Source organism: Benincasa hispida, chromosome 5, assembly GCF_027475165.1.
Source record: "Benincasa hispida cultivar pf3 chromosome 5, pf3_genome.v1.1, whole genome shotgun sequence".
Classification (NCBI taxonomy): Eukaryota; Viridiplantae; Streptophyta; class Magnoliopsida; order Cucurbitales; family Cucurbitaceae; genus Benincasa; species Benincasa hispida.
Genome location: NC_143482.1, coordinates 16,955,086 through 16,977,905, shown reverse-complemented (window position 1 = coordinate 16,977,905; position 22,820 = coordinate 16,955,086). Strand labels below are relative to the sequence as shown.

The following is a 22,820-nucleotide window of genomic DNA, read 5'->3' as shown; positions in this document are numbered from 1 at the left end:
TTACTAATTATAAACGCTTACTCTTTTGCGTTCCCTTTGTTCCCTATGTGCACATAGCTCCCCACTCATGGGCTCAGAAGTTAGACTCATCGGCCCTCTGACCATCCCATACGAGGTTCCTCCCACAGGCTCAAGAACTAGACCTCTCGGTCCCTTGACCATCCCATGAGCCATTTGGGCTCAGGAACTAGTTCTATTGACCCCCTGACCATCCCATTCATATAATCTCATTCTCAAGCTAAATTACTCATTCATAACATACTCTAAAAGATATGCTTAAGACTTAAAGGAATGTACCACTCACCTTGGTAAGGATAGGAACCTTCCTCTTTAGAAGTTCCTTGATCTTCTCGGGCTCCCTATTGGACCCTAGAATCTAGATTCAAATTAAAGCTCAAATTACTTATAGTTATAAGCCTTATTTCGAGATACTTCCTTCTACAAACATGCTCTAAAATTTCTCAGGAATGTTACCTTAAAATCTTATCTCAGAAATCTTTGTGGTTTAGCTGGAATCATAAAAAAATAAAGACTAGCCCAAGCTTAGCTAACAGCTCGATCCTTCTGTCTTTTCCTCATTATCCAGCCTGGTTCCTTGGAGTTTATTCTCCGAAAGCCCAACCATGAATACTAGACTCTTAGAGCTTTTAGGTGGCTTTAGAATCACTCAAAACACACGAGTATTCTGGGAGAATTTCTCATCCCAAGTTAATGTTACTTCCAGAATTCACTGTCCGATAGAATCTCCTTCTCTTGGAACTTTGTGACCGATGTATGCCCTTCATGATCAACGTATGGTCTCCTTCAAATCTACTTTCTAACACTCTTCCTTACGCTCTTTGAAGAGTATTTGGCTTATGAATTGAAGAGACATCTTATGGAGGTATTTATAGGCTAAAAGAAATGGTCTTTCTCATCTTTTAATGCCTCTAATGCAAGACATCTCCTACTCTTAAATTGTTTGCACCATGTTTTGCCACCACCTACTTCCTTGTCATTCACCTACTCTCATGCCACACACCTACTTAAGTTGTCTTCCTCATACGTAAGACTTCCTTTGCATGAAACTTAATTCGTCCAGCTCCGACTAACTCAAGTCTAACCACCTCTCGGTATAGCCATTTGTCCGGATGAACTCATCAACCTTGTGTAACGCAAGCCTCAGCATTGCTCCATCATTTAGTCTACCGTGCAACTCTTGCAATTCATCGCTTAGCTCCATCGTCTAATGAATCTCTCGCTGTCGCTTAACATTCAGCCATCTCGCTGTCTCTCGTTGTAATCGTCTAGTGCCTGCATCCATCGCTAGCACTAACGCCCGATCGTGTAGCTCAATCGTTTAGTAAACGATATCGCTCTCAACGATCTCGTGCATAGCCTATCGCATAGCTACTGCGCCTATCATTTAGCTACATCATGTAGTGTTGACGCCTTATCGTCTAACACATCCGCTCATCGTATAGTGTCATCACCCAGTGTCTGCGTCTATCGCGCAACACCCATCGTTTAGCGCTTGGACTATCATGTAGCGCTCATGCTCATCGTACAGTCTATCGCCCAGCACCCCCTCAACGCTTAATGCTATCATGTAGTGTTATCGTTTAGCTTTCACACTTATCGTCTAGCGCTTACACTGATCATGTAGTGCTTAATGCCTATCGTATAGCTCGATCGTGTAGCACATCTCTTCACATCGCTTAACGTCGCGCGTAACTACACGATATGATCGTCTTCATAGCGCCTTGCACTCAAGCTTTTCTCGCTCTCTCCATCCTTGCTCACGCCGTCTTAACGCGTGAGCAACTTGGGGAATGCCTCTTACCAACGCCTCGGCCAATCATGCGTTCAACCTCACAAGCTCATGCATGGTTGCCTTTGACTTCATACTACACTTAGCCTCATCTCATACGTTTAATGTTTCCTAACACCACACGCATGGTTTTTCTTTTGACTTTACACTTAACCAAATTTCACTAGTTAAGGCTTAACTTCAAGCTACTCAAAGAAAATCTATTCCAATACTTTATAATTTTCCTTCTCTTCAACATAGGATTTAATTTATGCTTACTTAATTCCCTTAATTACCTACTTAAGTAAAGAAAATGAAAATCCGGGTTTCACATTTACTTTTGCACACCCAAACACAAACATATCAACTCAGACATAACAACTCTGCACACCCAAACACAGACATCTGAACTCCCCACATCCTATATTATCTCAGTGCCCCAAACAGCCCCTATATGGCATATATTATGACATATATAAATAATAATAAACCATACATCAAATGCATAATTTAACAATTATTGGACCGAGATTGGACTCCTAAGGAATTAATTAAATTAATATAACATTTATATTAATTTAATTAATTAAAACTAATTATTACATTAAGAAACTTAAACTGGTTCAATACAAGTAAACCAGGTCTTGAACCACAAACTGAACCACCCAACATCGGAATCACCCACGAATCACTCGAACCAAGCCAACCGAATGCGAACCAGCTGAGCCACAAATCAAACCACGTGCGAACCAATTCATTCTTTCTATCTCGGAACATTGCAACGCTGTGACCTAGCGTTGCAATGCTATGGAAAGAACTTTCCATTCATCTCTTCACAGTGTTCGCAACGTTGTTGTATAGTCGCCTACTGTACAGACATGAATTGCTCCAGTTTTGCTTCGATTTGGGCCTCGTTTTCACCAAAACTTCATTGGAAAAATCACGAACGACACAAGACAGTGAAAATGCAGACTCTATTGCAATTATATGCCCAAAACACTAGGTCCTTTCAAACCAATTTGTAAAAAAAAGCAATAAAACTATACAGTCCAATCCCAAAACATCTGAAATTGTAACACATTCAACAAATCATTCATCATATGAAAAATTATAGAATGCACACCCACTAAAACAGTAAATTAAATTATGGAAAAAATAAAATTGAGATCATGAACTTGGCTTTGATACCAATTGAAGGAACCCCAAAATCCATGCGAAAGCAGGATCGTCCCAATTTTAGATTTATCTCGGAATCAGAAATTTACCGTACAGAAAAATTATGCATTAGCAGTGAAATTTACAGCATGCTAATTAACAGAAGAAAAGTTTGGATCATGCTTACCCTTGAAGAAATCAAAACCTTCTTCATGAAATCCTCCTTTCCAAATTGATCTACCATGAACCAAGAGGTTGTGAATGAAGACACCACCACAAACGTTTCCTTTGTATTCTCTATAGGGGAAGAGAATCCTCAAGAGTACGTGGGCTCTGTGATCTTTTTGGGAGAGGGAGTTTTCTCAATGAGAAATAAGCACACGTTGGGGAGAGCTCTCTCTCAATCTTCTATGAAGAAGATGATGAAAAAACTCCAAAAAACTGAATCAACCCACAACGCACGTCTGATGAGAGAAAATTAAGGGAAGTGAGTTATAACTCCCTCCCTTTAATTTTGAAATTTGAAATTTAAATAAAATAAATTTAATTTAAATAATAATTATATATATATACACACAATCACTTATTATATGCATATATACCTATATGTTATATCAAACATAACACATAACCTATAGTTCTAATATTGTATCAAATACAATATAACTCATAGTTTGTATTTCTCTCAATAATGCATAACATTTAATATAAATCACATTTATACTAAATCACTTACACAAATCCAATTCACATAATTATTATTTGAATCATATTCAAATATATAATTCCTCTCAAAATAAACTTTATATTATAATGTATCAAATACGTTATAGTAATTATATCACATATAATTCATTTAAAATAATTATATCACATATAATTAATTTCCTCAATTAATTTGAACAATTCAAAATTGATTCTCAATAATCCTTGTTGAGCTACAGATGGGATCTTATGGACCTATAGATTGAAGCTTCAATGGTACTTGAATAATTAAATTATTCAACATCCATTAACTATCGGTCACTCCACTAAAGACCGACAGTTGCACTCTTCGCATCACAGATATATTTCTGAGTCTATTAGATATAACTAATCGATAGTGCAACGACCCTTCACAAATTGCTCGTAAGTACAATTGAGCCAAAATTACCATTTTTGCCCCTGTAGTTACATTTAACTCTTTAAGTATTACTGATCCCTCTAATGAACAATAAGTCATAGTCCAACTATGACCAAACCTCTCTTGGGCCAAGAAAGAGTGCGGTGACACATTGTTCAAGCTCCAAAATCAGCCCTTAAGGGAGTAATTTATCTACTTACCCCGACATTGGGGAAAAAATGAATTCCGTCTTGTGTAGCTATGTTCCTAGCTCCCCAATCAGACGAATCCCCAAAATGGTAGGCTTATTGAGTCGATGATCTGGCCATTCTCACCCATATAAATCAAAGAACCACCTTCATAGGCAGGAGTTTACAACTCACTCAGAATTCAGGTCATGTCACCTACGGTTATCTTGGTGAAATGTAAGTCTCTATTATTAATGGTGTTATATAATGAGACTATTCATTTCGTGGTTCGGTCTTATACAAACTCTTTGTATAGAATACCTCCACTCACATGTCTCTACATGAATAATTATGATCAGATCATTTGTAGCACCTTACAACAATCGTAACATCTACAAAGTGGGTCGTTTTCGTAGTGTCATAAGAATAAGGTACCCAGCCTTATCCATCTACTATAGACCATTTAGGTTATCACTTAAACATGATCCACCTGTATGTCTCTACATACATGTTTAAGCTACAAAGATAACCTTGGATGTTAGGTTATTGGTTTATGGGTTAATACTACTGAATATCGAATAAAATATTTCATATTTTATTAAATAAATAAAATTGTTTGTATATTAAAATTACAAACTACAGGGATTTAGAGCATCAAACCCAACATGAGGGACTATGTTTTATGATGCACATTATGTTTATGATAGTGATAGTTACCCCCGTTCGTAATTAGATACCCATCAGAGGTGGTGATCTCCTTCGGGATTTCACCAGAGGTTTGTGTTTTCTTTGGGATTCACTAGAGGTATGTGTTTCCTTCTGGATTCACTAGAGGTGGTGATCTTCTTCGGGATTTCACCCTAGGTATGTGTTTCCTTCGAGATTCACCAGAGGTTTTTGTTTCCTTCGGGATTCACTAGAGATGGTGATCTTCTTTGAGACTTCACCAGAGGTTTGTGTTTCCTTGGGGATTCACCAAAGATTTGTGGGTACATCCCACTTACGGTAGGGCAGGTTCAACTAACCACTAATTAGTCATCCCATGGAAAGTAGAGGATTATGCATGTCCCACTATAGAGTAGTATCTAGAGAAGATAGATGCTTAGCCTGACCCCGGTAGTAGGGTTACTTATTGAGTATTTTATACTCATTCTTTCTCATGTTTATTTTTCAGGTAAGGATGAGAACACATCGAAAAATGACAAGTGGAGTCCGTGATCGAGTCATTGAGACCAATCATATGCTTCTACTCATGTTTTCAGGATTTTATGTTTTAAAATTTCTAGTCTTGATATTTGAACTCAAAGTTTTGGTGTTTGTGTTTTAGACTTTTAAGAGCATTTCCTAGTTTTGTTTTATGGTCTTAAGGGTACCCTGCTAAATGAATTTCAATTAAGTTAATTATTTATGTTATTTATTTGGCTTTCCTAATTCATAAAAAAGTGTCAATTTGAATTGTATGCATACATGACTATAGTAATAGCCGAGTTTAAGTCCTAGGGAGTCGGGTCCTTACAAATATACATATGAAATCATATTTAATGAAACCAAAGGAGACTTACAACATGAGAGACAATGCCATGATTTTCCCTCATTTTCACCAGCAAGGCAAACTCAATTTTTCAAATAATAAAGTTGCTATGAAGCTTGAATATCATTAAAAAAAAATGTAGAATTAAAAAAAGAATGAAAACAAAATGAGAGAGATGAAAACAAATGGAAAAAGGTGATAAACTTTTAGGGGTCGTTTGGGAGATTGGAATGTAATCAAAATTACTAGAAATCAGATTACGATGGGGTTTGTTGGGATGTAATCAGGATTACTAGGAATCATTACCGTGTTTGGAGTGCAGGTTGGATTAATTGTTGTGTTATTGATTACTTTTCATAGATTGTATATTTGAAATTGGGCTGGGTTTGACTATTTTTTTTTCTTTAATTATTATTTTTACTATTTTCTAAATCTTTTTCTACATCATACTAAAAATTTATATCATATAAATCATAATATTCTAAATTTCAAAGTACTTTTTAGATAAAAAAAATTATCACATATAAATCATAATTTCCTAAATTTTAAAGTACTTTATAAATAAAAAAAATTATCACATATAAAACATAATTTCCTAAATTTTAAAGTACTTTCTAAATAAAAAATTGTCACATATAAATCATAATTTCCTAAATTTTAAAGTACTTTCTAAATAAACAATTATCACAGACAAATCATAATTTCTTAAATTAGATATAAGTACTTTAAAAAAAATTATCACACATGTAATTTAAAATTCACATACCATACATTTCCTTAGTACTCATACAAAGTTTTTCAAATCATTCATAAAAAAGGGGTTCCAACAAAAGGTTCATTAAAAAAAATGTTGAAGACAACAAATACTCCATACAAAAGAAGATAAGTTGTAGCAAATGGTTCACAAGTGGGACTATCAAATCCGTAGTTCAAAGGAGAGCTTTGGCGTTCCCTTTGCGTTAAAGGTTCCATAGATTAGGGTTTCGAGACAGAAAAGACATGAGTCAGGGAGGAAGACGAAGATCAAAGGAGCATTGAAGGGTAAAATTAGAGCAATAATGGTTTCAGAGAGGAGAAGACAGAAGAAGGAGAAAGCATATGAGAGGAGAAGACCAAACAAAGAAAGAGAGAGATGAGCCATGAAATGGTGGGAGAAGTAAAATGAGATTAATACTAGTCGGTGAAAATTGGGGGAAGTGAAATGATGGAATGCGAAATGGGGTATAGTGGGATGAATTACAAAGGGGCCTTTAAATTTAAGCAAACTAAACATGGGCTTTCAAGCCTATCCCATTCCAAGCACATTCCAAACTCATCTAACTAAGAGTCTCTTAGAGAATATGGATTTTTTTGTTATACAAATGAGGAAAAGAAAGTAGAGAGATTAGTCGAGTAAAAGAGAGAAAGAGAGAAAAAAAAAAACAAAAGAGAATAACAAAATGAGAGGAAAAAAAAGTTTGGAGAGAAAAACTTAGGGTTTTTAGTATGATGTTGTGTGTCTCCCAAATGATTCATGCTCACCCAGTTTATAAAAGACTGAAACCTCTCTCAAATAAGAAAAAATCAATCAAATTAAATTCGATGGAAACTCTGTGATTGATTTGAAAAATTTTTATGCGATTGATTTGAAAGATTTTATATGATTGATTAATTCTTTCCAAAATGATTTTCATTTAAGCTTTTAATGAATAAAATATTTGAACATTAAAAATTTTATTTTCCTAAAAAAAATGTTTATTTTGTTTTTAAATTATTTGAATATTAATTACCCAAAAGTTTTTTTTTTTTTTTTTTGGTTTGTTTGTTTATTTTCTCTTATAAAGATAACAAGTTCTTAATTATGAAAATGTCACAAAACTAACAAAAATTATGATGAATAAATAAAAGATCGGCCAAATTTATAGTCTACATGGATGACGTTTTAAAAGTATTTGGATGCTTTCAAAAGACACATCAGATTTATGAAGATAGTTGATGTTGGCTTGTAAAGTGGTTTCATTGTTTAAAACAAAATTATCTCCACATCTCGTTGGGACTGAAATATAACTCTTTTGAGAATCAATAAAGTTTTTCACAACTTCAAAAGAATGAATAATTGTGATGGAACAATTAATGTAAAATAAAAGGAAACAAACAAACTAGATTTGTTAGATGGACGGATGAAAAACCTACTTCTTAAAGAGAAGAAATTTTATGCAGCAATGTTTTGGTTGACTTGGCATGAAAAAGGGTTGGATGCCTATTTACAATGCAACAAATGTGAGAGTTTGAAATCACATGACTTTGTTAAAAATGGATCACATAATCCAAAACTTTTTCGCTTTTGAAATCTACATATTTTGATGTTGTATAAACAGTTTTTGATGTTATTCCTATTTTCTTGATAAGATAGACAACAACAAATGAATGCTGACATCTTATAAAACTTTTAAATGGAGAGAAGGTTTTACAAAATTTACCAATTAACCTACTAAATAAACCAAACTTGTTGAAGAAATTAATATTACTAACCGATTGAAGAAGAAGAGCATCAGAAGGAAAATGGAGACAGGAAGTAGAAGTATGTGATAGAGAAGGCAGGTCAAGCAGAAGAGTGCAAAAGGGATTTTATACAACTTTTCTAAAATGTTATTGTTATTGTAGTGTGATCGGCTAATTTTATTACATGACTATAATGTGTTTGGCTGATTTTATTACAGGCAAAACTTAAGCAACATGTTGTATAACATGTCGAAGATATTGTCATAAACATTGTTATATATCTGACAGCAGATTCTGCAGAATATCTTTCCATGTTTGTATGTGTGATTTGCATATTTGCATATTTGTCTTCCTTATTTTCCTACAGAGAATATTTATTCACTCCAGAAATATATTCCTATAGCCTTATTTATCTTGTACTCTTATTCATTTTTTAGGGTTAGTTGCCTTATGAGAAAAACATGTATTGAGAGTTTTAAGCTTAGTGTTTGTCTAAGTCTTAACCACCATGTATTGTTAATGAAAATCTTTGTATTTGCCATTGAGAATTTTGGTTTGGCGGTGATTGCAGAATTCAGGAGGAGTTTGAATTGATCTTGTATTTAGGGGTATCAAAGTACGTTGAAAATGATGAAAACTCATATTTATGGGGAGCCAAAATATGATGAATGCAACGGGATCTCACTCTTAGAGGAAGCCTAAGTATGTTGTATTGAGGGGATCTCATACAAAGCTTGAAGAAGTATGATTGTGGAAGTGGAGGAACTCAAACTTAGGGGGAGCCTAAATTGAAACTGAAGAGAAAGCTACGTGAGTCACTAAAAAGAAAGTCTATCAATAAGTACTTTCTTTGTAATTATAATGAAGTTTCGTTCCACTGGGTACACTACCCCCAAAACGTAGGTGTTCTTGTACCAAACTAGATAACCAATCTTTGTGTTGTTAATTTTCTGTTTGCTTTCATGTTGCTCAGTTGTCATACATATTCTTTGTGATGTCGTGTTTAACATTGTGTTCTATGTCAGATCCACCTAATTTTTCAGTTGGTATCAGAGCAGGTTGACTACTAGTTCATTGAGTATTCAATAGAGTCGATCAAGGAAGGTGGTTCAACTACTCATCCTCATGTTTTAGATGGAATGAACTACTCATACTGAAAAGCTCGGATGATTTCTTTTCTCAAATCTATTGAAGCAAGTCGTGGAAGGTTGTTGTGACTGGATGGTCTCCTCCTCAAATTGTTGATAAGAATGGAGTTGTTAGTCGAAAACCTGAAAGAGATTGGACTGAAGATAAAGCATCATTAGGAAACTCTCATGCCCTGGATGCAATCTTCAATGGAATGGATAAGAACATATTCAAATTGATCAATACTTGTGTTTTAGTAAAGGAGGTTTGGGGTATACTTATTGTTGCTCGTGAACGAACATCTAAGGTGCAGATGTCAAGGTTGCAACTCCTGACTTCCAAATTTGAATCTCTGAAGATGCTTAATGATGAAACTATTGCAGAGTTTAACGTGCGTCTCCTAGACATTGCCAATGAATCTTTTGCCCTCCAAGAGAAAATTTCAGAGGAGAAGCTTGTTCGAAAAGTTTTGCGCTCCTTACCTAAAAAATTTGATATGAAGATCACAACTATTAATGATGCCCATGATATTGCCAACATAAGTTGATGAACTATTTGGGTCCCGTCGAACATTTGAAATGTCCCTTGAAGGTCAAACTGAGAAGAAGTCCAAGGGAATTGCACTACAATCCTCAGTGAGCAATGGACATTCTAAGAGCAAGAACAAAGAAACTTATGAAAATCTAGTTGAATCAATTTCCCTTTATGGAAAAGCAGTTTGGCAAAGCTTTTAGACGATAGGACAGACATTTAGTATCATGTGGAAACTATGTGTCCTCCCATGTTAAGGACATTAGTGTTGGGGTTAATACTCTAAAGTCTCGTGTCCTGTAGTTTGTAAACAATTTGTACAAACGCTTGTGATGTATAATATATGATATTTACTTCACTTCTTGATTTTGCTCATCTGAATGTTTTATTTGCTTTACCACAAACCAATAAACTAAAATCCTTGGTTGTCTTTATGTAACTTAAGCATGTATGTGGTGACATACAAGTGGATCATATCTTAAGGGATAACCAAAATGGTCTATAGTATATAGATATAAAAGGGAAACCTTATGTAACACCCCATACATTTTTTTTTAGTAATAATGTAATTTCAGTAACTTTATTATTTGGAATTTCAGTAATTGTTATTAGTTGGAGGGCATTTTTGGAATTTTGGACTTCAAATGTAAGTGCGAGAATTTAATTGTTGGCGTAAAATTATTCAAATTGGAAATTAATGGCAAGAATTAATTTTCTTTTGAAACGGAAAGAATTTAATAGTATAAAACGGAAAGGAATTAAATGTAATTATATTTATTTCCTTTTTTTATTTTATTATTATTGTTGTTGTTGTTGTATTTTTTTATAAAATTTCAAACCCCACCCCTCTTTTCTTCCTCACATTCGTGAGCCCGTCTGACGCCGCCCAAAGCCGCCGCGTCAGTTTCTTCTTCATGACCTCCGTCCACCACTGCTCAAGCGTCGTTCGCCTTTGCCATCACTGGATCCATCGATTTGGGTAAGATTTCTGCCATTTGGGTTTGTTTTCAGTTGATTCTTGAATACTCATTTACTTTTGGCATCAATTGGTTGATACCCATTATGTTTCAACTTTGGATTCAAGTTTGTGAAGATATTGAGGTGTTGTTCAATGAAGTTGGAAGTTTGTTTTAGCGAGTTTTGGTAAGTTTTATGCTTTGATTACCCTCTTGTGGATTAATTTTGGTTGTTGAGAAATTTTGTTAAAGTCATTTGGAAGTGATTTTTTGACGAAGCTACATATGAATTTATTTGAGACATTGGTAGTGAAGTATGTATTTGATTCAAGTTTTAATCATGTAAGCCTAATTTCAAATTATGATTAGGGGGTTGATTCAAGAATTTCATTCAAGATGAAGAAGAGCTTGGTTTGCTAATTATTTGGGCTTAAAATTGGAGGTTTGGAAGGTGAATTCAAATTGGACCACACCTTAGGTAAGGTTATCTGGAAATATTTTGTAATATTTAGGTGTTTGGAATTTGGCCTTAACTATTAATTTTAAAGCTTGGTTTATGTTTAAGCTTGATTAAGGATTCAAGAATTTCACAAAGATTCAATTGCTTTTTGGTTTGACCTAATATCAAGGTAAGTAATCTTACTACTGGAACTGCTCACGGGCCAGGCATTAGATGTATACTAGCATGATAAATGTACGTTATGGTAGAATGTTAGCATGATAGACTGATAGTATTATATGATCAAAGTATGTTCTGGTATGAGATCTGAATTATTTATGCACATAGACACTTGAATGCTAGTATGAGATGGTATGTGCTTCTATATGGTTGTATTTGATCTGATGATGTTGAGATACACATGTATGTTGTAGAACCATGATGTTGAGGGATATGTGTATGTTGTAGAGCCATGATGTTGAGGTTTATATGTATGTCATAGATTCGTACAGTGATGATTATGATGTTGAAACTGTGCAAATGTCCTTACTGATTAGTTAAATGCCCATTAGATTTTGTGTTTCCTTCGGGATTCACCAGTTTGTGTCTCCTTCGGGATTCACCAGTTTGTGTCTCCTTCGGGATTCACCAGTTTGTGTCTCCTTCGGGATTCACCAGAGGTAGTGGGCATACTTAACTACATTAGGATAGGACTTAGTCTTCTTCTTGTTTCATGTGCATATGTGTCCCATGAGGACTAGAGCAATTTATATGTTTAACCAGAGGTGGGTATCTAGAGGACATAGATGCCCAGCCTGACCCTAGTAGTGGGGTTACTTACTGAGTATTTTATACTCATTCTTTCTCATGTTGTTGTTTCAGGTAAGGGTAGAGATGCACTGGCGATGGACAAGCGGAATTCGTGATCGAGCCACTGGGACTAGTTTTTACGCTTCCGCATCATGAAATTTAGAGTTCTTTTCATGTTTCTCTTAACTTTTAGTTTTGATGTTTAAAACTTACTTTAAGAATTGTTTTTAAGACTCATTTACTATCCTTTATGATTTATGGGTACCCTACTATTGTTTTAGTATTTGAATTTAATGAAAGTCTTTTGAACTTACCTTATTTAATTAGCATTTATTTCGCCATAACCGAGTGTTGTTTTGAGTTCCATGAATGCATGTATTTAGTAATGGCCTAACTTAAGTCCTAGGGGGTCGGGTCGTTACAGCTTATCCTAGTAACGCTACGGATGCGACCTGCTTTGTGGAATAGTTACAAGTGCTGTGATTTGTCATAGATGGTCTGATCCTGATCATTCGTGTAGGGGACATGTAAGTAGGGGCGTCCTATACAAAGAATTTGTATAATACCTGACCACGAAGTGTTAACGGCTCGTTATATAACACCGTTCATGACAGAGACTTCACTTCACTAGGATGACCATAAGTTACATGACCTCAATCCTGAGTGAGTTGGGATCTCCTGTCATTAAGGACGGTTCTTTGATTTGCATGGGTGCAAGTGCCCAAGCCACCGACTAAAACCTACCACTTTGAGGATTTGTCTGATTTGGGAGCTGGGAACTCAGCTACACAAGATGGAATTCACTCCTTCCCCAAAGTAGGGGTAAGTAGATAGATAGCTCCCTTAAGGGCTTAAACGATGTGGCGCCACACGCCTTCTCATGACCCGAGAGGTGATCACACATAGTTGGACTATGTTGTATTGTTCATTAGAGGGATCAGTGGTACTTAAGGAGTGAGATGTAACTATAGGGACAAAATGATAAATTAGCCCAGTTGTACTTACGAGCATCTGTGAAGGGTTATCGTACTCATGATTGGTTATATCCGATGGACACAGAAATATATCTGTGGTAAGAAGAGTTCAGCTGCCGGTCTTTATTGGAATGTCTGGCAGTTAACGGATGGTGGATCTCGTGGCTAAGGAGTTTAGTTAGCTATTCACGTACCGTTGGAGCTTCGAGCCATAGGTTCATAAGGTCTCCTTGGTAGCTTGGATAAAAGTTGAGAATCAGTTTTTGGGTCAGTTTGAAATGTTCAAATTGACAAGAGGGAGTTTGATTATATATGATATAATTGAACTGGTTAATTATATATGATATGATTGACTAAATGTATGAGACACATTGTATTGGAGGAAATTGGATATAAATATAATTTATACCAAGTGGAAGAGAAAACACTATAGTTGATATATGATATCAAACTATAGATTAAGAATATAATATGATTATATTCATTATTTTATTAATTAGGCGGTTATAAGATAATTGGCCGAGTTTTTCTCCGAATTCATGTGAAGGTGGGAAGTTTAATTCAGTTCTCGTAACTGAAGAATAAAAATGAAAATAGTTTTCATTTTACAAGAGATCCGAAAATTCACTCACAGTGTGAAAAGCTTCTATCGCTTAGTATCGAGAGCCCATACAATAGCACCCACGTAACTAAATGATAGAACACCCGCGTAACTAAACGATCACCTGCGATTATCTAAACGATCGCTTACGTTTACTAGACGATCACTTAGCGCACCGAGCGTAACTAAATGATCGCTTACCTTTTGATAGACGATCGCTTAGCTATACCTACACGATCGTCTACCCCGACCTAAACGACCAAGCACCCGACTATATGATAGTCTTCTCATTCTCCCACTTGCTTGTTCGTAGTACACGATTGTTTTTCCTCCTCCCCTCTACTAATTCCATCAAAGTCCACCCTTTGGATTCTCACTCCGAGAATACTGAGGGCTTCGATTGGTGGTGTCATCCTCGGTTGCTTGTTGTTCGTGCACTGCTAATCATGTAGACGACCATGGTGCTACTAGACGATTGCTTACTGGACGAGTAGGAACGAGAGGAGTTCATTCATGGTTGGACTGAGTTCTTGTGAAGAAAGTCTTCAATTGGTACGTTCTTTTGGTTTTTTGTATTTATCTTTTAAAGCATGTCGGTAATTAGTGTTTATAATGCATATCTGTTTGTTAGAATGTATGTGTGGAAATTCTGTCACAATGAAATTGGAAAGATCCGCTTCCGCTCATAGGTACACTTGTATAAGAGTTCCTTCAATTAGTAACATCAACAACCTTGATCTAAAGCTCTTGAAAGTTCCTACAAATAGGATAGAAAGTGAAAAAGGAACCAACAATAGTTAAGGTGTCAAAGAGAAAAATTTTAGATGTCAAGAATGTGAGGGGTTTCGAGAATTTCAAAGTGAATGTCCAAACTTTCTGTGAAGACAGAATAAAGAATATTTTGCTACCCTATCAGTTGATGAAACTGAGTCAAGCAGTAACTATGATGAGGAAGTTTGAGCTCTTATGGGAAATCTTTCTCTTTAATGTTCTAATGTGATTGATCATTCTAATGAATGTATTTCTATGGCAGGAAAAGAAACAGAACAAAATGCAATTACCTCTGAAAACTTATCTTTTGAAGAAGTTTATCAACTATGGATGGCGGGTTCTAAAGTCTTAAAAAATCAAAATAAGATAATAGAAAAATTAATTGAAAATAATCACCATCTGTTAAGCACTATTTTCAAGCTGAAGAAAGAGTTGAACTTGAATCGATGTCAAAGTTTGTTTGTATGATGAACTCAAGCATTAATGTTCTTAACATGATTTTGTCCTCTAGCAAGAGTGTTTATGATATACATGGCATTAGGTTCAAGCAACAGGGTAAGCGATTCTATAAAGGTGAATCATCTTTGTTAAATCATTTTGTTCCAGCCCAAGACTCTTCGATATCAGTTCCTTTGTCTTTAATAAAGGATGTGTCAACATCCACTCGAAGTTGCAATGAGAAACAAAGATGGATTTGTCATTATTGTTAAAAGACAGGACACATTCATTCTCAATGATTTCATTTGTTGAAAGAATGAGTCATTTACTTTCCTGGAATTACTCTAGAAAGACCTGAATGGTTGTCAATCTTGTCAAAGCAGTACATAGAAATAATTTTGAATGGAGAGTTAAGAAGTTTAGATCTTTTTCTCTGAGTCTCGATGTCAAATGTCGTTCACCTCTCTTCATTCCTCAACAAAAGAAGACCGATACTTTGAGAACAAATGGTCTCATCAAATGACTGGTGGAAATTTATTTGTCATTAACATGCAGCCATGCAATTTTGATCATGTTATTTTTGGAGATGGAGCAAAAGGAAAAGTACTGGAAAAAGGACAACTATTGCACACTAGTCTTCCAGCACTGGAGGATGTCATTCTTGTAGAAGGGTTAATAGAAAACTTAATCAGCATAAGTCAGCCATGTGATCAGGTTCTTGCTGTAAGCTTCTCAAAAGATAAATATTTGATGACCAATAAAGACAATGTGATAGTTATGTCAGGTACGCACTCATCTAATAATTGTTACTTGTGGACTTCTGATGCTGTTAATCAAGTTTTTAACAATTCTAAGCACAATGAAGTTGTGGTCTCTCCCTAGAAAAGTGGAATAGTCAAGTTCAAAACTAGTACTCTTAAAGAGACAACTCTTGATATGATGCAATGTACTAGTTGTCATGTTTCAAATCGCCTTTCTCTTGAGTCAAGGTGTGTGTGCCCAACTGTTGAAATATAGAGGGAAAAGAATTCTAATAATTCTAATAATGTTAAATATTTTCATCCTTTTGGTGGCACGAGTTATATTCTGGCTAATTGTGCCTTGAGACAAAAATGGGTTCCAAGTAGTGATTACAATATATTTCTGGGATATTCCACTAACAGTCGAGTGCATCATGAGTACGAACTGAAGCAGCATGTTCTGTTTTTCAAGAAGTCAGAAGGAAAGTTGGTTGTTTTTCAAATTTACGGTGATGACATAGCTTTCAGAAGGATACCTTAGAAGATGGTGGAGTATTCTGTTCAACACATGCAAACTGAGCTTGAAATGAGTTTGGTCAAACAACTTACTTACTTTTTGAGATCTCGGAATAAACAGATGGAATTTGTGGAGGTTATTCAATTTGAATTTCTCAGAAGAACCTTATATTTTTGCATAACTTTCTTATAGCAACTAAAGATATATATATTTGATCAAAGAAAGTCAAAGAGTGGGTCAAGTTAGCTTTTTTAAGTAGGAAAATCTCAATTGTTATTCTAAAATATACTGAGATTGTCAATTTTGTGTTTGGTTTGCCCCTAATTGTGCATATTCTACTTTTTATTGTCAGGGTGAATTCTTGTCAAGATACTCAGACTTCTGAAAGTAAAATGGTTAATAGATCAGTAAAGAAGAAAAAGGGTTTCAAGAAGGTCGTTTTTCATCAAGAGTCAATACCTATGGTGTTCAAGTGCAAGGTCTTTATTTCTCTTTCAATGATGAGCCTATTGTACATGATAAAACTAAGAAGGAAAGGCATGATGTAAAATGGGTTGTCCTAACAATGAAATACCTCATAAGTCATGTCATTGAGTTCACAAATATGTGTCTATGGATGTCATATGCATCTGCTTGCACTAAGAATTTTGAAGATACATATCTACTGCTAAATCTGATTTTTCTATTGATATATCTAGAAATTTGACTTCTCTTTACTTGCTTGTGTTTACTGGAAACTAAAGTTAAGAATGGTGATCGAATTATTACTAATATTGATGACACTATGATAGAATCTGTCTATTATTGATCATGCTGAGTTGTCTGATGTTTTGATTATTACACCTATTGAACCCATTGTTGAGAATGTCAATCTGCTTATTTCCTCTATTATTGATAAAATTGTTCCTGCCAAAATTTTTGTGTTAACTTGTATTATTCATATTGTTGCCACACAAAGCTTGTCATTGGAAGTATTGAGATTAATTATGTGAATATATTGACCATGTTACTTCTATTGAAACTATGATGGATAATATTGTGGTTGTTGAGACATTTGTTGAGCCTTGTATGTTGTATGATGGGTTATTGATAATGGCTCTCTTGCTGAATCTCTGGGTAAAGTCATTGTGTCTCTTAATATTATTGTTGAATCTGTTATTCCAACTAGAAGCATTAAAAATGTTAACCATATGCCTGTTGTCTCCTCTGAAAATATTGTCAATGATATGTCTCTGATTGTTGATGAAAATAAATTTACTGCTTTTGTTGCTACTATCTTTGATTCCCAAGAAACTGTTGATCTTGCTTTTTTGAGAATGTTATATGGAATGTCATGTCTGTTGTTGATAATGCTTATGTTGGCATCTTTTGTGTTTCTGAGGTTAATAAAGTTATTAATATTGCTTCAACTAGGGGTGTTCATGGGTTGGCTTGGCTTGGCTTGGGTTGAAAGAATTTTTAGACCCAACCTAATTGTTCGGGTTGTAAATTTTTTCAACCCAAATAACCCTTACTTAGGCTCCCCTAAGTGTGAGACTCTCTTTCAACAAGAATTTTTATCTTTTGTTGATAAGATAAGATAAGACTCCCTATCATTCTTATTTTGTTGATAAGATAGAAAACAACAAATTAATATTCACCTCTGACAAAATTTTTAAATGGAGAGTAAGTTTTATAAAAGTTACCAGCCTACTAAATAAAGCAAATATGTTGAAGAAATTAATATAGAACTAACCAATTGAAGAAGAATAACAACATATGAAAATTGGAGAAAGGAAGGAGTAGGTGATAAAGAAGACAGACAAAGGGGAATTTATACAACTTTTCTAAAATGTTATATTAATATTTGTTAGTTTTGTTTGCCAAATGAAATTAATAAAAGAAAAAGTAATCGTCCAACTTTGTGTACATTTGTTTTGTTCAGATAATTTGATGCATCCCCTTTATATAATATGGGACAACATGCAAAATGGATATTTTATTTCAACAACTTTCCAATACACATTCTTCCCTCTACTAATGTTTTTCTTTTTATTAATTTGTTTTTCTAAATTCACTTTTCTTTTAAATTGAAGTTTTTTTTAAAAAAAAATAATTAAGTACCATTTTAAAACTTTAAATTAAAACTTTGACATTTTCACGTGCATGGCATGAGTTCATTATTAGTCATAAAAAGCTTGAAGAGTGTGTTTTTTTAAAAAAAAAAACTTGAAGAATAAAAAACGTCCAGTAAACATAAATTTTCTATTATATCATTAATATATGTATATCACTAGTTAAGATGTCTATACTTGTAAAATATTGGTGATATACTATAAAAATAATAAATCAATTGTATATCAATTGTAAAGTTTTTTTTTTTTTTTTTTAGTTGGGTTGGGTTGGAATTTTTCTAAAAATATTTTTTAGGTTTAGTTTTTTTTCCTCATCGGGGTGACCAGACCCGACCCAAAAAGTCTTGAAAATGATAACCATTTAACCTACGTTTTTGTTTCTTCAGCTCTCGCCTAGCTACTGGAATCTCTCAAATTCGCCTCACGCAATCTTTTATCTCACGGTTGATAGCCTTTAGTCCTCCACTTCGATGTTTCAGTCTTTAACTTCATCTTCATGACGGTCCATGGATTCATCTCACATTCTCGCGATCACAGCTTCCTTAAACGATAAACCTAGGTCGTGGCTTCGTCCACAACTTCATCGATGTAGGATTCATTATGGATACTGCTATCAAGGATTCCAAGCTTCATTTTGACAATCCCTTATTCTAACAATCTCATTTCACATTTCATGGTCACAACTCACACATGTCAAGCTTCATTCGATTTCGACATCCACCGTTCATTAGACTTCATCCATCGTTCATCATCACACATTTCAGCCTCTTTCTACATACCTGATGACCTAACCCGACCCAACCTAAAAATATTTCGGTTGAGATGGGTTGGCCCCTTATATAGAATCGACGAATTGGTCCAAAAAAACCTCTAACTCGACCCAACTTAACCTGTGTGCACCCTTAATCCTCACCATTATCATACTAAAAAATCATTAACTTTTTCACTCATTATAATTGGCCAATATATTCATTGAGAATTTTCAACCCATCATTTAATATTCATGTACTTAAAATAAATCAACTTTGTTGTTTTTTTAAAATATAAATAAATTTCATAATGTGACATAAATACAATTAATAGATAAAAGTCTATTCGAGCATATAATTTAAGTAGATAAGATATATTTTTAGTCCCTAGATTTTGTGTCTATTTTTCCATTAGTCCTTAAATTTAAAAATATTATACTTTTATTCCTGAATTTTGAGTTTATTTTTTATTCGGTACCTAGCTAGGTTTCAAAATGTCATAATTAACACTTGAGTTTTGAATTTTTTTTTCAATTTAATTCATAGAGTTTTAAGATTTACACTTTTAACCTTGATTTTTCACTAAATACTCATTTTTATTCATTTGTGTTATCGTCTATTAACTAATTTAAAATATGAAAATTAATTACTATTATAATTAAATTAAAATATTCACATCATAATTATTTTAGATTAATTAAATAAATTTTAATGTCAAATACAATGACAATAAAATCTCTAAAAATGGAAAATATTGAAATTTAGGAACCAAATAAAAATTAAAGTTAAAACTCAAAGATAAAAATAATTTTAAAACCTAAAAGTCAAATAAAAATTAAACCGAAGTTTTTATGGATAAAAAAAGTTTTTTTTTCTATTTAATTATCATTATAAAGATTGGTTTGTTATTTCACCATAGTAACGGTTCAAATTTTTTTTTTTTTAAAAAAAAAAAAAAAAAAAACAATAATATTAAATGGATAAAAATTTAAAGAAATTAATTATACGAACAGTTTCTTAGGGTGCTCATATTTCGTCCTAAAATTAGAGTGAATTTATCGAATATATATATCCTTGACTAATCTAGATGAATCCACAAGGTTCTGAAAACAATATTCAATTTATGTAAAATTTAGAATTAAATACCAATAATAGAATACCCATTTATTGTAAATTAGTTGAAAGAACAGGGGCAAAATGGTGATTACGAATGATCTGGAAACTTATTTGCATTGCTATAAATTTCTTCAACGAAATTCGAATTTTGTTCATTCGGTTCGTCCTCATCGTCTGTACTTGCTCTGTAAGTCTTCAAAGCAATCAAAATGGATGCATTTTCATCTTTCTTCGATTCTCAACCAAGTTCCAGAAACCGTTGGAGTTATGATTCTCTCAAGAATTTCCGGCAGATTTCGCCGGCCGTTCAGTCTCATCTCCACCAGGTCGGTTCCTCTATCCTTTCTCTCTTTCATCCAATCTATTCCCATAGAAGCGATGGTTCTAAACTAGGGTTTTGAATTCCTCTATTTACGCTTCTCGTGGACTTGGTAGTTATTGTTATTGTGCAAATGAGTTTAAACAAAATGAACTTGATGAATTTGCAATTTAGCGTTGAAAAATTCTGTAATATTATGTTCTCTTCATCGGATGTTGATGATTCGCAGTGTTGTCTCTTCGATTCTTATATTGATATGTGAATTTTCTTTCTGTATTTCGTTTTTTGCGAATCTGCAGGTTTACCTTACTTTGGGTTGTGCTTTAGTTGCATCTGCTGCTGGAGCTTATCTGCATATCCTTTGGAACATTGGTGGGATTCTCACGACACTTGCAGGTATTGGATGCATCGCATGGCTAATGGCCACTCCTCCTTATGAAGAGGTACGTTTCTTTAACTTCTCTCTCTCTCTCTCTCTTTTTTCCTGATGTATGTTTATGAATCATATGTCTATGCTTTCTCTGTTTGTTTATTTTTCGTTCTTAAAGTTGATATTTTTGTTTTATGGCTTGTGATTTGTCTTCAGAAAAAGAGGGTTCCTATTTTAATGATGGCTTCTCTTCTTGAAGGAGCTTCAATTGGTCCTTTGATTGGTTTAGCTATTGATATTGACCCCAGGTAAGTCGTGTCGCTATGATTTTTTTTTTCTTTTTAAAAAAATTAATAGTTGTTATTCTGTCTTTTATCAAGCGGTAGTAGCTTTGTAATATGATCATCTAGCTCTTGGTTCCTGTAATTGGCTTGAATTGTTTTTAGGATGGTACCAATGTAGGAGGTCCTTTGTAAGTCCATAAGTGAGGGAGAGTGTTAAAGGATTGATATGATACTATTTTATCCATACTATTTTGTATGGTGTTTGAAAGTTGTGCTCAAGGAATGATGATTGTTGATTCTTTCTATTACATTGAGATTTATAAATGCTGTTGTTTGCAGTGTTCTGGTCAGTGCCTTTGTGGGAACTGCAGTAGCATTTGGTTGTTTCTCAATAGCAGCCATGTTGGCAAGACGCAGAGAATACCTTTACTTGGGTGGCTTACTTTCTTCTGGATTATCCATGTTACTCTGGTTGCATTTCGCTTCCTCTATATTCGGTGGTTCTACTGCCCTCTTCAAGTTTGAGGTATGTATATAAATTAAATGATTCAACTTTGTCATGAATTGGAAAGTAGATACCCACCTTGTGCAGCTCGACTTCAATTTATTTATTTGTTTCTTTTGTTGCTTTTGTAGTTGTACTTTGGGCTTTTGCTCTTTGTGGGCTACATGGTGGTTGATACTCAAGAAATAATTGAGAGGGCACATCTTGGTGATATGGACTATGTGAAGCATGCGCTGACTCTTTTCACTGATTTCATTGGTGTTTTTGTCCGACTCCTCGTTATAATGGTGAGTTGTCCGACAACTGAGAATCAAAGTTGGTCTTCGTTGTTTCTAGTGGCTGTTTCCTACTTAGTTCAAGTCAATTGAGATTCCAGTACTAAATGATGATTGTTTTATAATTGTGCAGGTAAGGAACTCCGTAGAGAAGAATGAGAAGAAAAAGAAGAGGAGGGACTAAATGCGGTGGAATTAACGTTTGATTTTCCTCTTATCTCGAATGCAGCGATCCAAAACAAGCAAACTTCAAACCTTCATTGTCCTGTATATTTTGTAAATTGTAGTAGAGTTGTGTAATGTGTTGTAATTTTCCTAGTACTCGTAAAAGACTGCTAGCTTGTTTGGGGCTGAGCAGAAATAAAATGCGGTCTTTCTGTTTGTTTTTATAATTTTCCTCGTGTAACCTAGTAAGACTTTTCCTCCGAGCGGATTCTTTGTTTCTTGCAATTTTTATTTGGATGATCATGAATGACTCGGGTTTTGAAAATAGAGTTGTAGAACTTTTTACTTGCTTTGCACTCCTCCTCCACTCTCGCACTCGTGTTTAACTAATTCAATATGAGCATCTATTCTTCTTGTTCTTGCTCTTACTCGTATTTGTTACTCCTAAGAAAAGTATTGACAAATGGTTTGTGATATGAGCAAAAGATTATTTATCAACTCTGTTCGAATATGGGTCAAACAAACAACATTTTAGACCTAAATTTAGTTCAATTAGATTGTAATGGGACAGGGTAAAAGTTAAAAACATACCAAAAGGTATGTAGATAGAACTACATGGAACTTTAACATTCTCTTGTTGGTCTTTCTTTCTATAAATAGAAGCCATTCTTGAAAGAATGGTTGTGTGACAAGTGGCATGGGTTGGTTTTACTTTTTGGTCTTTTTTTTCTATTTCAAAGAATAATAAGGTCCACTGAAAAAATAGGTTACA

At 34.3% G+C, this 22,820-nt stretch overlaps 1 protein-coding gene across 1 annotated transcript; it reads left to right on the top strand.

The window, feature by feature from the left end:
* Positions 1-20,204: 20,204 nt before the first annotated feature.
* On the top strand, positions 20,205-22,373 carry LOC120078143 (bax inhibitor 1-like). The gene is made up of 6 exons (XM_039032364.2): positions 20,205-20,456; positions 20,749-20,892; positions 21,036-21,127; positions 21,443-21,629; positions 21,740-21,895; positions 22,017-22,373. Exons 1-6 carry the CDS (start codon positions 20,340-20,342, stop codon positions 22,065-22,067), a joined length of 747 nt encoding a protein of 248 aa, XP_038888292.1. The 5' UTR covers positions 20,205-20,339; the 3' UTR covers positions 22,068-22,373.
* Positions 22,374-22,820: the final 447 nt, after the last annotated feature.